This window comes from Anguilla anguilla, chromosome 3 (genome assembly GCF_013347855.1).
Source record: "Anguilla anguilla isolate fAngAng1 chromosome 3, fAngAng1.pri, whole genome shotgun sequence".
Classification (NCBI taxonomy): domain Eukaryota; kingdom Metazoa; phylum Chordata; class Actinopteri; order Anguilliformes; family Anguillidae; genus Anguilla; species Anguilla anguilla.
This window is the reverse complement of record NC_049203.1, coordinates 60,431,582-60,445,668: the sequence shown is the minus strand read 5'-3', so window position 1 is coordinate 60,445,668 and position 14,087 is coordinate 60,431,582. Positions and strand designations below refer to the sequence as shown.

The window sequence follows — 14,087 nt, the reverse complement described above, 5'->3', positions numbered from 1 at the left end:
GCCAGATCTGGACCCAGCAGAGTTTTTTTTTCTTCCCCCTTTTTCCTCCTCGGGGTTTTTTGTTTTGTGCTGGCCATGCCACCAGTGTTGAGCAAGCCGGTGGTGGCTGGGGAGGCCTCCGGCCCGGGTCCTGCCGTTGGGCAGGCTCCCCTGTCCAGTAGCCAGTGGGCGGAAAGGCTGTTCGAGACATGCCAGGGGTCGCGCCCTTTCCTGGACTACGTGGGTGAGTTCCGTGCCGTGGCCGCTAAGGCCAACCTGCCCCAGTCAATCGTGTGCCAGCTTTTCAAAGACAACATGAGGGACCCCCTCCACGGCGGGCTCATGTATTTTGGTGTGGACAAGTGCGGGGACTTCGAAGTCCTGTTCGCTACGGCCCTGCACTGGGACAAGTACCTCCGGGGGGTTGCAGAGATGCCCCCTCTGGTAGAGAGGAACTCGTGGCCTAGCGAACCGGAGCCCGCCGTCCCGCCGGAGCCGCCCGCCCTGCCAGTTGTCCCTCCGCAGGAGTTGTCTGCTCAGCCCCGCGTCCCGGAGAAGCCTCACGCTTCGCCCCGCGCCCGGGAGAGTTCTCCTGCCCAGCTGGGTTCCCTACGGCTGGGGTCTGTGTCCCTGTCTCCGGCCCAGCCGGGTTCCCTGCAGCTGGGGTCTGTGTTCCTGTCTCCTGCCCAGCCGGGTTCCCTGCAGCTGGGGTCTGTGTCCCTGTCTTCTGCCCTGCCCGGGCCCCCTGCCCTGCCTGTCTTTCAGCAGGGGCCATTGCCGCCTGTTCGGTCTGCCGCTCCCCGGGAGCAGTTTCCTGCTTCACCCCGCGCCCTGGAGAAGCCTCCCGCTTCGCCCCGCGCCCTGGAGAAGCCTCCCGCTTCGCCCCGCGCCCAGGAGAGTTCTCCTGCCCAGCTGGGTTCCCTACAGCTGGGGTCTGTGTCCCTGTCTCCGGCCCAGCCGGGTTCCCTGCAGCTGGGGTCTGTGACCCTGTCTCCTGCCCTCCCCGGTTCTCCTGCCCTCCCCGGTTCTCCTGCCCTCCCCGGTTCTCCTGCCCTCCCCGGTTCTCCTGCCCTCCCCGGTTCTCCTGCCCTCCCCGGTTCTCCTGCCCTGCCCGGTTCACCGGCGCCCCCTGTAGCTCTGGCGCCCCCTGTAGCTCTGGCGCCCCCTGTAGCTCTGGCGCCCCCTGTAGCTCTGGCGCCCCCTGTAGCTCTGGCGCCCCCTGTAGCTCTGGCGCCCCCTGTAGCTCCGGCGCCCCCTGTAGCTCCGGCGCCCCCTAGTGTTCCCTTGTGCTCCAGTGTTCCCTCGTCCTCCAGTGTTCGTCTCTCCCCCGGTGTCGTCGCTCCCCCCAGTGGTCACCCCTCCCCCGGTGTCGTCGCTTCCCCCAGTGGTCGTCTCTTCCCCGGAGTCCGTCCTCCCCCCAGTGGTCCTCCCTCCCCCGGTCTCGTCGCTCCCCCCAGTGGTCCTCCCTCCCCCGGTCTCGTCGCTCCCCCCAGTGGTCCTCCCTCCCCCGGTCTCGTCGCTCCCCCCAGTGGTCGTCCCTCCCCCGGTCTCGTCGCTCCCCCCAGTGGTCGTCCCTCCCCCGGTCTCGTCGCTCCCCCCAGTGGTCGTCCCTCCCCCGGTCTCGTCGCTCCCCCCAGTGGTCGTCCCTCCCCCGGTCTCGTCGCTCCCCCCAGTGGTCGTCCCTCCCCCGGTCTCGTCGCTCCCCCCGGTGTCCATTCTCCCTTTGGTGTGTCCGTGTGTTCCCCGGCCCCCCTGTCTAATTGTCTGCCCGCCTGTTTGTCTGTTAGTCTACCCGCATGTGTGTCAGCCAGTTTGTTGGCCTGTTTGTCTGCCCCCCAGGCCGTCAGCCCATCGGCCAACGTGTTTGCCCGCCTGTCTGCCTGTCTGTCAGTGTGCCAGTCCGCGTGTGTTTTGTCTTGTTTGCCTGTGTGTCAGTCCCTATGTCAGTTGTTGGGCTCCCCCCTCGCCTTCCCTGTCTGCCTGTCCCTTTGTGTGTCCATCGGTGTCGCCGTGTGCCTCCCCGCCTGCTTGTCCCTGTGTCTGTCTTTGTAGGTCTCCCTATTGTGCCAGTATCTGGCAGTCTGTTGTTTCCCCCTCAGTCTTGTCCAACCCAGTCCAGTGTTGTCGTGCCCCGTCTCGTTGCTGTCCTGTGTCTACCTCGCCCCAGTCCAGTCCTGTGTCTACCTCGCCCCAGTCCAGTCCTGTGTCCACCTCGCCCCAGTCCAGTCCTGTATGTCTGCCTTGCCCCTGTCCAAGTCCCCCCTGGTTTCCTGAGTTTCCCCCTGTCGCCCGAGTGCGGGCCCTGAGTTTCCCCGTGTCGCCCGAGTGCGGGCCCTGAGTTTCCCCGTGTCGCCCGAGTGCGGGCCCTGAGTTTCCCCCGAGTCGCCCGATGTGCGGGCCCTGAGTTTCCCCCGAGTCGCCCGATGTGCGGGCCCTGAGTTTCCCCCGAGTCGCCCGATGTGCGGGCCCTGAGTTTCCCCCGAGTCGCCCGATGTGCGGGCCCTGAGTTTCCCCCGAGTCGCCCGATGTGCGGGCCCTGAGTTTCCCCCGAGTCGCCCGATGTGCGGGCCCTGAGTTTCCCCCGAGTCGCCCGATGTGCGGGCCCTGAGTTTCCCCCGAGTCGCCCGATGTGCGGGCCCTGAGTTTCCCCCGTGTCGCCCGATGTGCGGGTCCTGAGTTTCCCCCGGGTCCTGCCCAGCCCTGAGTCTCCCCGTGTCGCCCGGGTCCTGCCCAGCCCTGAGTCTCCCCGTGTCGCCCAGGTCCTGCCCAGCCCTGAGTCTCCCCGTGTCGCCCGGGTCCTGCCCAGCCCTGAGTCTCCCCGTGTCGCCCGGGTCCTGCCCAGCCCTGAGTCTCCCCGTGTCGCCCGGGTCCTGCCCAGCCCTGAGTCTCCCCGTGTCGCCCGGGTCCTGCCCAGCCCTGAGTCTCCCCGTGTCGCCCGGGTCCTGCCCAGCCCTGAGTCTCCCCGTGTCGCCCGGGTCCTGCCCAGCCCTGAGTCTCCCCGTGTCGCCCGGGTCCTGCCCAGCCCTGAGTCTCCCCGTGTCGCCCGGGTCCTGCCCAGCCCTGAGTCTCCCCGTGTCGCCCGGGTCCTGCCCAGCCCTGAGACTCCCCGTGTCGCCCGGGTCCTGCCCAGCCCTGAGTCTCCCCGTGTCGCCCGGGTCCTGCCCAGCCCTGTGTCTCCCCGTGTCACCCGGGTCCTGCCCAGCCCTGTGTCTCCTGTTTTCCTAGTTCCTGAGTTTTGTCCCAAGTTTTCCTGTGTTCTGTTTCCCTGTCCCCGCCCTCCAGTTCACCCCCTCCCAGGGTCGGCCTCCTGGAGCCGGGCGACACGGGGAGACTCCCTTGGGGGGGGGGGGGGGGGTACTGTCAGGGTTCTGTGTCTTCCCCCTGTGTTGTTTCTCTGTTGGGCCAGATGGCGGCACCTCGGTTTGTGTTCAGTTAATTGTTTTATTGTTTTCTATTATCCAATTATTAGTTGCGTTGTGTCTCGTGTTCCCCTCCCTCTCTGTGGCTTGATTGTTCATCGTGCCCTCCTGTGTCTCGTCTGCGTCTCTCTATTTAAATCGCCCTCTCCCCAGACTCAGGCGCTGGAACCTTTGGTTTGGTTTGTTTCTGTACCCTTTGTTCCTGTTCCTGCCTGTTACCTGTGAGTTTTTTGCTACCTGCCTGCCTGCCCTGTTCCCCACGTTTTTTGGATTTTGTATTTTTGTTTCCTTGTGAATTTTTGAGGTTTTTGTTGTGTTTTTCTTAGTCGCCCTGCGAGGCGTTCGGCTCCCTGTGTTCCCTGTTTAGTTATTAAAGTCTTTTGGTTTTCCCCATTTTTTGACTTTTGGCTTTTTACTCTGCGCTTGGGTCCATCCCCGCCCCCCCCGCCTGACACATTGGACTTTACCCTGGACAGTAAAATATGCATTAAATATTAAACTAGGGAAAGGCTGACTAGGGAGGTGGTGTGATTTTATTTATAGGGAATTGGGATGGTAACTGTGGGGTTTTGGGTTTTATTCCTAGGTTGGGCTCTGCTGTTGAATCCTTCAGCAAAGTGCCCAACCCCATTGGGGTTACCCTGGATTGCTTCAATAAATAACACAAATGCATAAATTGGTTGTATGTAAAGAATGTAAGCTATGTAAGTGGATACTTTGGATGAGAACATTTTGTCAATGCCTAAATCCTTTTGATGAGCATCTCAATGCAATGACATTCCAGAAGATTCTGTGCTTCCAGCTTTGCGTTTTGGGAAGGTCCTTTCCTGTTTCAGCATGACAATTCCCCAGGGCACACAGCGAGGTCCATATAGATATGATTTTTTCGAGATCGGTGTGGAACTTGACTGACCTGCACAGAGCCCTGACCTCTACCCCATCCAGCACCTTCAGGATCAACTGGAAAGACAACTGCGAGTGAGGCCTGATTGCCAAATCAGTGCCCGACCTCACTAATGGTCTTCTGGCTCAATGGAAGCAAATCATTACATTACATTACATTACAGGCATTTGGCAGACGCTCTTATCCAGAGCGACGTACAACAAAGTGTATAACCATAACCAGGAACAAGTATGACGAAACCCCTAGAGAGAAGTACCGGTCCAAGTACAGGGAACAACCGCATAGTTCAACTTGGACCCTGATGGTTAAACTGATTAACACTAACAACGAAGTTGTCCCTGCAGCAATGCTCCAACATCTAGAGTAAAGCCCTCCCAGAAGAGGAGAGGGTGTTATAACAGCAAAGGGTGGACCAACTCCGTATTAATGCCCATAATTTTGAATGAGATGTTGGATGTCTGATGTCAACATACTTTTGTCCACGCAGTGTAACGTTTCGGCTAAAGATTTTTCTCCTGAACAGACATTTTCTGTCTTTCCCTGTCTTCTGTTGATTTAGCCTCCTCATTAATGATCACATCCCCTGAACACTTCTCTTACATCAAGGGTTTCCTCTATTCAGGCCATAAACGTAAGACAATCAATGCCCGAAAGAAATGGGTTTGCCTGGCAGACTTTAAAATAAAAAGGCACCAGTATAGACAGTATAGACAGGCAGGTTTCATTACTGTCTGCCATACAGCATTTTGCCACCAGATCTGCAATCTGCTTAGCAACCTTGAGGCTTTCTCCACTTTCCACTGCAAACTCAAGAGCCTGAGACACAAAAGTAACAGCAGTGTGGCTTCTCAGCTCTATTAATGTGGCCAGTGTTCAGATACGAGTGAGCATATTTGAATGCATGCATATACAGCATATAAACTGCATGCATTCAAATATGTCCCTATTTATTTTGACTGCTTGAGCAACAACAGTATTTTGCTGCCAACTGCCATCTACTGAAAAAAGAAAAAAAACAAGTGTATTGGGTATATTTGATAGCAAAGTGTTAACATTTTGCGATTCATAATCAATCCCCAATCAGCATAAAGTGGTGGTGATATCAGGCTCTTTGTCACATACCACAAGTGTATTTTCCCACACACTCAGTGGAGACCAGACATACTGACAAAAAATGAACTTCAATACAAACAAAAGTAAATTATATTCAAATATCCTATGTAGGTAACGATTTGTTGATGCTCTAAGTTGTTGTGTGCCAGTTTAGGACCTTGAGATGATGAGTGAGTTGCATGTGAAAAATTTAGAGAAGACCAGGTCAACAATTCAACTCTTGTGCATTTCTCATTCCAAAGTGCTGGGCGTGCTACTTTTTGCAACATTGCTGTAAGAAGGTTGTAAAAACATGCGTACGATCACATTTGATCGTAAACTATGTGTAAGGACATTTCCAAGAACATTTTGGCATTCATCATTTGTTTTCTTATCTGTATTTGTTCAGGGCTGTTTCCTTATGCTAATCACATGAACAGGTTTACACTCAAAATTTACAGTCAGCATTCATCATCTCATACACCTGGGATATGCACAAAAAAAGGTTTTTGCACAGGTGTCACACATCTCAAATTGGTTTATTGTAGGAACATTTTTAAGAACAAAAGTAAGAATAATTTCAGGTTTTGTGAAGATTTTTTTTGGAAAGATTTTTCAAGACACTTCAAAACGTAGACAATTACCCTGTCAATGGTGTTGTTTTCAAGCTATGCTAGGATTTCATATTCTGATAAATAAATACTGCCTATTCAGTATTTGTACAATTCACAACTATCACACAAACACAAAACTGAAACAATACACAAATTCTAATACTGAACTGAAAATACACGTAGGCTGCTCATTTTAACATTGCCCTACAGTGTTCGCATTATGAAAGCGGAACGGTTTTAACATGTCCACCACATAAACAGGAGAAACAAAATTTTAAAAAGAGCCAATTTTTGTTCTAGTTTCTTCACAGATGTATCTGTGCCCGGGCATAGGTCTGCATATAGCAGTTACTGAGCACAAGTGCCAGTGGCCCAGATTGTAAAAACCTTCGCCATTAACTGATATTCATTTACATATAAATGCAATAGCATTTATAATTCTGTAATGCAATGTAATAGCGCTTTCTTTCATTGCAAACACACTTCCGAACATACTGTTCGTATTCCCGAACCCACTGGCCTGTGTTGAATGATATGTGAATCAAATGCCAACAGATTTCATGTCATGAGTTAAACCGGTTATACCGACAAACAGGCGGCTGTGTCGCAATTTGGAATGGAGGAATTAAAAAAAAAAAAAGTATTATATATATGTTATATATTATATAATATACAGTAACTAAAATGTTCAGATGAATGCCTAATTAAATCCGTTTCGATTTTACAGTGCTAAGAACGTACAGGCAAAGATATGCGCCAAGTCGTTACAAATTGACGACTGAAAACGAAAAATAGGGATACAAAATAGCTAGGCCTTCCTTCACATACAGCACCGTTACACTAAACATGCAGAATACGTTTCATACATTCTGACAATGCGGTTATTTCCATTTCAGGGGGCGTACAGGAGGTGATGAGGTATTGTCCTCTCACGCAGCAGGTCCTTCTCACAACTCTGTTCTGCCCCGCTGGAACAGTCATTCGGGCGGTGCACTGTATTCTACCCTGCCGTCGTTCTAGAGTCCGTAGATACCGGGGTAAGTCCACATCGATATCTTTCGTTTAATTGTTGGCTCTGCCCGAAGTTCTTGGACTGGCGTGAAACGTTCGTGTTTTCTCACAGTTAAACCAGTCAACTCGTGGTTTCCAGAAACTGTTTTACTTAGTGTGTAGCCTACTGTAGGCATGCTATCGGTGTCCACATTGTTATCTGCTATACATTTGGATAGTATCTTCTTTGAACATTGTGCGTTCAAATTGTACATACTGCCGTACAGATTTTTTCGCGTGGTGTGATCGGTAATTATTATAGCCTAATTATCATTAGTAATAATTACTAACAACAACTACTACAACAAGCACTACTACTACGACTGAATAATGCTGTATTTATTATACAGATAACGTAAAGGAAATTAATAAGAAAAACATTTTATTTTCTGACTGCAAGAAAATAAATCGGACACAACCAACGCTAATGCTATCATGCTACTGAGTCGCTCCTCCGTCCCTCTTCCGCTTTCTGGCGCCGTGTTTCAAAGGGCAGCGGTGCGTACTTGCTGGTACCCCGTTATCAGTCACTGTATGAGTAGGCCTATTGTGTTATGATTCCACTTTATTATTTTCCTCTTTTTTACCCCACATTTAGCATACTATAGGATGTTAAGTAACCTTCAAATCACACGTAGTAAGTAGCTTACAGCTTTATGAAACGCATACCCCAAGTACGTTTAATTCGAAGGACATATAGTTTACTGCGTTCTCCTAGCGTGCGATATACTATGCAGCATTTAAATAAAATGCATTCTAAAAACGTTTTCCGCTTCCCTGAAACGTTTCCCTACTTCCCTGAAACACTTAAATGAGATATATTTTTCTACTGTTCAACTCCAGTGTTCTTTGTGCCAGTATGATAATGATACATTTCTCTTGTCCCAGATGGCTTCTAAATATTTATGCTTTCTGTCAGGGAGACTTAGGCTGGTTGTGTAACTGCTGTTGTACATATGTTAATCATGAAATAGGCCTACAGGTAAAATTGTGCTTTCTTTTCCCTTTTCATTCCACAGACAGTTTTTAAAGCCAGAAAATGAACACGACCTTCAACAGCTACCATGAGGGGAACAGGTCAATGCCAAGTACCACCTTGTCACCAGGGATCCCCGATGGGGTCAACGAGACCTGTCGCTTTAATGAGGAGTTCAAGTATATCCTGCTGCCGCTGTCTTATGGCTTGGTGTGTGTGTTTGGTCTTCTTCTCAACTCTGTGGCCCTGTGGATGTTCCTGACCAAGATGAGGCCCTGGAACACCAGCACCGTGTACATGTTCCACTTGGCGCTGTCCGACATGCTCTACGTCCTCTCCCTGCCCACCCTCGTCTACTACTACGCCAACCGCAACCACTGGCCCTTCGGCGTGGCTCTCTGCAAGATCGTACGCTTCCTGTTCTACGCCAACCTCTACTGCAGCATCCTCTTCCTCACCTGTATCAGTGTCCACCGCTACCTGGGCATCTGCCACCCGATCCGTGCGGTCACCATGGTCAAGCCTCGGCACGCCCACGTGGTGTGCGGCCTGGTGTGGGTGGCAGTCACCGCCTGCCTGGTGCCCAACCTGATCTTTGTGACCACCACCGGCCGCGACGGGGGCACGCTGTGCCACGACACCACTCGCCCGGAGGACTTTGAGCGGTACGTGGCGTACAGCTCGGTCCTCACGGTGCTGCTCTTCGGCATCCCCTTCTTGGTCATTGTGGTGTGCTACTGCCTGATGGCGCGGACGCTGTGCCGCCCCCGGCGCGGTCTGTCCTCCGGCCAGCAGGGGGCCTCCTCCTCCCGCAGGAAGTCCATCAAGCTGATCGTGGTGGTGCTGGTCGTCTTCGCGCTGTGCTTCGTGCCCTTCCACATCACGCGCACCCTCTACTATGCCTACCGCGTGCTGGACGCCGACTGCCACGTACTCAATGTCATCAACTTTGCTTACAAGATCACCCGTCCGCTGGCCAGCGTCAACAGCTGCATCGACCCCATCCTCTACTTCCTGGCCGGGGATCACTACCGCTCCAAACTGATCCAGGCCCTCAAAAGGCGGAGGCAGAACACCACCACATGTTCTGCCGCTTTTGTGGTGCCACGGCAACTTCCTGGCAACGGTAAAATCGGGCTCATGTACAAGAACTCTGACGCTAAAGCCTGTGTTGAACCACCTCCAAGCTAGAGCTAGTGCAAGGTGGAGAGTAATCACAACTGTGGGGTAAATCATAGCACAAGCTCAGATAAACACTGAGATCTTGCCCCAATGCCCCATTGCTGGGATATCCTAATGGTTGTCTTAGTGACTGATAATGAGATCTTAGCCACTGTTATAGGATAGTGAGCAATGGAATGGGCGGTATACCTCGGACAGGAAAAAAGGCCGATTTTACAAGTGTCTTAACAGGTGCCTGAGGAACCAGCCAGATCTGAGGGAGAAGTCATAGTGTAGGGCAGTTTGGTGACAGCTGGAGAGAAGATGATGGAGAACATGGCAGAACAAATGTTCCTCCATCTTAATCCCTGTGCTTCCAACCATAGTAAAGCTGAATCATTAGAAAGAGAACTCATGACCTGTTACAGCACTCCAACAGTAGGTTGCTTTTTTGAATACGTGCTTAAATCTTCAAAACGCTGCATCATGGTAATTTAGAGATGGCCCCTCACATCTCTAAGTGACTGTTTTGTGGTATTACCCATTCTCAGTCACACTGTCCCTTTGTTTGCCAGGCCAACAATATAGCCACTGTTGCCGGACTTAACACCCACCATACATTTACTGGAATTTCAGGACAAAGCCACGTTCAAACGTACAATCTCTTATTTCTTTGGAAAAAAGAATGGTAACATTACAGCACTGCCACAATATTTCCTCAGCAGGCTGTTGGAAGAAATTCTATAGGATTTAGAAGTTAAAATTGAGTTTATTTTGCATTCAGTTTAGAAAATGCTAACTGATGGGCAGTGAGTGGGTTTTAATCTGTCTGAGGTTAGGCTGAAAAAAAAACAGAAATCAAGGATCCTTCCTATGGACTCTTCCCATGTAGGCAACTTTCTAGGTAAAGGAAACTTGACAACAGTTTGATTTGGGAAAACACGGAGTGAACTGTCCTGTTAGGCAACCCGAGAAGGCACGTGATACAATGATGTCAGTTCAAAAACAGGGGAAAAAAATGGAATCACTGGAATTGCGCACAGGTTGACTGGGAAGTGGGTGTGAGTGGCTGGGAAGTGTGCCAAAAACAAAGCTTTTCACAATGCGGGGAGTTGTTTCCAGGAAATAATGTGTAATTGGCTCCCTTTAGAACCACTCATTTTAAGAAAGATTGAATATATTCGGATTCAAGCTACTAGCACATGCATTTGGGGAAGTACTTTTCAGCCCAGAGCGCCAAGTAATAAAGAGCCGTGCGAAGAAAGAGAGCCCGTGAGCGCTGGTTTGTGAAGCGGGCTGTGCATCGTTAACCGAAACAGCCCGTGCTCCTCCGGGGACTCTTCTTGGCAACCTACGCCCTCTCCCAGCTGTTTTTCTTTTCTCCAACTTTCAGATGAATAGCTGTGCAGCTGTCTACATCTGCACACCATGTGGAAGTTGGGGGTGGGGTGCGGGGGGTGTGGGGTGTGGGGTGGGGTGTGGGCGGAAGGACAAGGGAGCTCGGAGGAAGGGGCATACTGAGAGAATTTGAGCTCTCTTCATTTTACGACTCACACTTGGCAGAAATTGGATGATTTTTTCCTGCTCTTAGTTCACCTGCCCTCACAATAGTATTGTTTTGGGGGTTAACTTGGCCTGGTGGAAAGTTTATTTCTGACTATTATCAGTTGTTGTTCATAGATTTTATTTTGTTGGTGGCGTTGGCGTGTTGGTCTAGCAGGCTTCTGTTGGTTACAGCTGGTTCCACAGCTCAGTGTTATGGATCCACCATGACAACAGATTTCAGAAAGGAAATGCTTGCACAATCTGAATGAACCAGAATAACCATTCATTTTTTAAAAATAACTGCATGACCTTAATATTCATCTCATGTTCAAAAGGTCAAAAGAAGCACAAATGGGTTCTAGGTCCTTGTCAGTATTGGTTAACTGTGAGTCAAAATGCTGTGATTCTGTCACTCCCAGCATGCAACTGGGTGCCGGACATGGAGCCTACTGTCAAATCCACTATGTCACATGCTTGGGAAATCATCATCAATTGTCAAGTAGCAAGGAAGAAAGATTTCTCCAAGGCAAAACGATTGCTTCCCATGGAAGCTGTAAAAAACCTAAAAAAAAATCTAGTAGAAAACATATTTTAAAATGATTTGTCTGTTGATTTGTCAGACTTTGATAAAATGTTTTTGGACATCTTTCTTGGATTGACGAGGAAACCGGGCCTGTTTAGGAGGAATAGGCTTGACACCCTGCCAATACCAGGAGGAGATGTATGACACTTGCCCAGATCCTGGCCCACACCCTGATAGCAAAGAAACATCATCAGCAATCAGGCCAGTTAATGTGGGTTGCTCTGTCTTTGACTGGTGAACTGCATTGTCCTGTATTGTACTCGTGACTGAAAAGTTTGCTTGCGTCCCAGCTGGGGCCAATTCCGTTTCAAATATGTTGAAATTCAATTTGTTTATTTAAAAAACCCTCATAGAATATTGTTCTACATTTAATTTCCACAACTGAAATGAATTGAAAAATTAAATGAATTGAACTGAACCCTGGCAATCATATACTGTATCTTAAAGCAAAAAAAAACAACAAAAAAAACCATTACCATAGTTTACAAAGTAAATGAATGACACTTTAACAGTGATTTTTGCAAAGGAAAACAATATATTTATTAAAAATAGAAAATAGAATGAAGTAATTTCTGCAAATACATGTGCACCTCTACCTTGTTTCACAGAAATAAGCTGCTATAAATTTCTGCTTAGGAGCCTATTTGTAAAAGTATTAATAAGTAGGTTACAGTATTAAAATCATGATACCGTAGCCAGCTTAAAATCTGAGGACACTCAAACGCAAACATTTTTTTTGCACTTTAAAGCAATGACATTGACTGGGGTGCATGAGTCCCCCCCCCCCCTATTTACTAGACATTGTTCTCTGAATCTTCCATTTAAAAACAAACCTCAAGACGATAGAGCTGCTGAGTTCTTGCCATCAAGTGTTGTATGAACTTCCAAATTTACTTCAGTCGTAAAAGTGTAAAAGTGACTCTGGAAACTGGGGAGAACTGGCAGTGGAGAAAGCCAAACGGCTGTCCTGGGCAGCGATAGGACAGTGTGGGGCATGGGGGTGATGGTAATCAGACAGAAGGGGACCCGCGGAAACTGGAGAGCACGGTGAAGAAAGAGAAATGGGAAGTGAGGTTTCCCGGGCTTTGGGTGGACCGCGATTGTGAATGTTTGTCTTGGTACATTTTCAGTCCTCTTCCTGCGTAGTAAAACACAAGCGGGCTCCTGTGGTCGCGTGGAAATAGGCATTCCTCTGTTAAGCCAAGGCTATTTCTGCAGCGGTATATCAGAAGAACCAAAGCTGAAATAAATCTGATTGTCAAAGAATATGGCGGCGGAGTTATCGGGGCCAGCCAACACAATCGCTGCCCTTTTTGTTGGGGGATTTGTATGGCATATTTGCTGTAGAAGATAACACCTTCAAGAACAAATAAAGAACACTAAAGGAAATATGCTTACATTTTTTGCATTGTCTGTTAAATCAATGTTGTCAACAAGAAACAAATCGAACCAGTAAATTTATTTGTTTTGTTCTGAATATTAACGTATTGTGTCTCAAATATATATTGATCTACAGAGTTATTTGTTTGAGTACTGCCACTATTCTTAAAGGTAACTCCCTTCTCTTGTGTTTCATTGAACACTCAAGTTTAAAAGGTGAGTTTTAAGTTCCCTTTTGGCATATATAGTAACATGTCCAGTTTTATATGTTGCTAGCACCCTCTGATGGGCTGACACAAGCATGACAGTTAGATTTAAAGACTGCAAACAAAATCATTTATAGTCAAATTATGTATAAAGAAGCAAAGAAAATAAATACTGTGATAATAAGCATTTGTGATTCTCTTCATATTTTGAATGAGTTTTTATTATGAAAACTCTTATACTATCTTTAGGATTTGGTATTGATGTCTTGACTTGGTATTGATGTCTTGACAATTGACTTGCATCGAATTTCCCTCTTAAAAAATTACCCCTGAATTTTAACCTGAAATTTAATTTTTCACCAATTTTTCCTCTCGATTTTATTGATCTCTCTGAATATTTAGGTTATTTTAAAGATATTAATAAAGAATCTTTAAGGTGTAAAATCCCTGACACTTTCCCTTAAATGATCGACATTTGAACATTCCAATTTCCGCAATGTTTTTTAAAGCATGAGTTTAGATTTGCTTTACTTTAAACTGTACTGAATGTATGTTTTAGTTCTTACATTTTCTGTTCAATATCTGAAATGCAATATTATTTCCCGGGAAACACTTCAATAATTGAATTTCTGGTTATTCAGCCATACATGGAATGGAGGGATGAGAGAAAGTTTCAGATTTTTCTGTATTTTGTTTATTTGCAATACCCAAGCCAATGCCTGTGTATCTTTATATATATATATAGTCTAAAGATGCACAAGCTGATGCCATTGTGTTTGAATCAGAAAACCCCTGTATGTGTGCTGGCTGGCTCTTTCTGTCACAAAGTGCTGAAGTTCTGGGAAGTTTTGGGCGTCGTGACCACTTTTTCACATCTCGGCAATGCCTTGACATGTTCCACACTCTGTTCTGTTACATTGGGTTTAATTTATTTATTTACTTCATTCAATTTTAGAAACCCAGTGCAAAACATGGAGGGTTTAAAAAAAAAAAGAAGTACATTGTTGAAGGAAATTAAAGCTTTAAAAAAGCTTAAAGCTCTTAAGGTGTTTTTATTCTGACTGCCAGCAAGCGCTCGCACAGTTGAAAGCTCGACACCCCCTCCCTCCCCCCACCCACCCACCCACCCACCCACCCACTCTCCTTCCTCTTACCCATCTCTCCATCTCTCAGTCCTC

At 48.3% G+C, this 14,087-nt stretch overlaps 1 protein-coding gene across 1 annotated transcript; it reads left to right on the top strand.

Moving 5' to 3' along the window:
• The first annotated feature begins 6,690 nt into the window (after positions 1–6,690).
• Positions 6,691–9,406, top strand: p2ry4 (pyrimidinergic receptor P2Y4). Its single transcript, XM_035411925.1, has 2 exons — positions 6,691–7,045; positions 8,078–9,406. The coding sequence occupies exon 2, from the start codon at positions 8,098–8,100 to the stop codon at positions 9,223–9,225; it is 1,128 nt and encodes a 375-aa protein (XP_035267816.1). The 5' UTR covers positions 6,691–7,045; positions 8,078–8,097; the 3' UTR covers positions 9,226–9,406.
• The last annotated feature ends 4,681 nt before the right edge of the window (positions 9,407–14,087 follow it).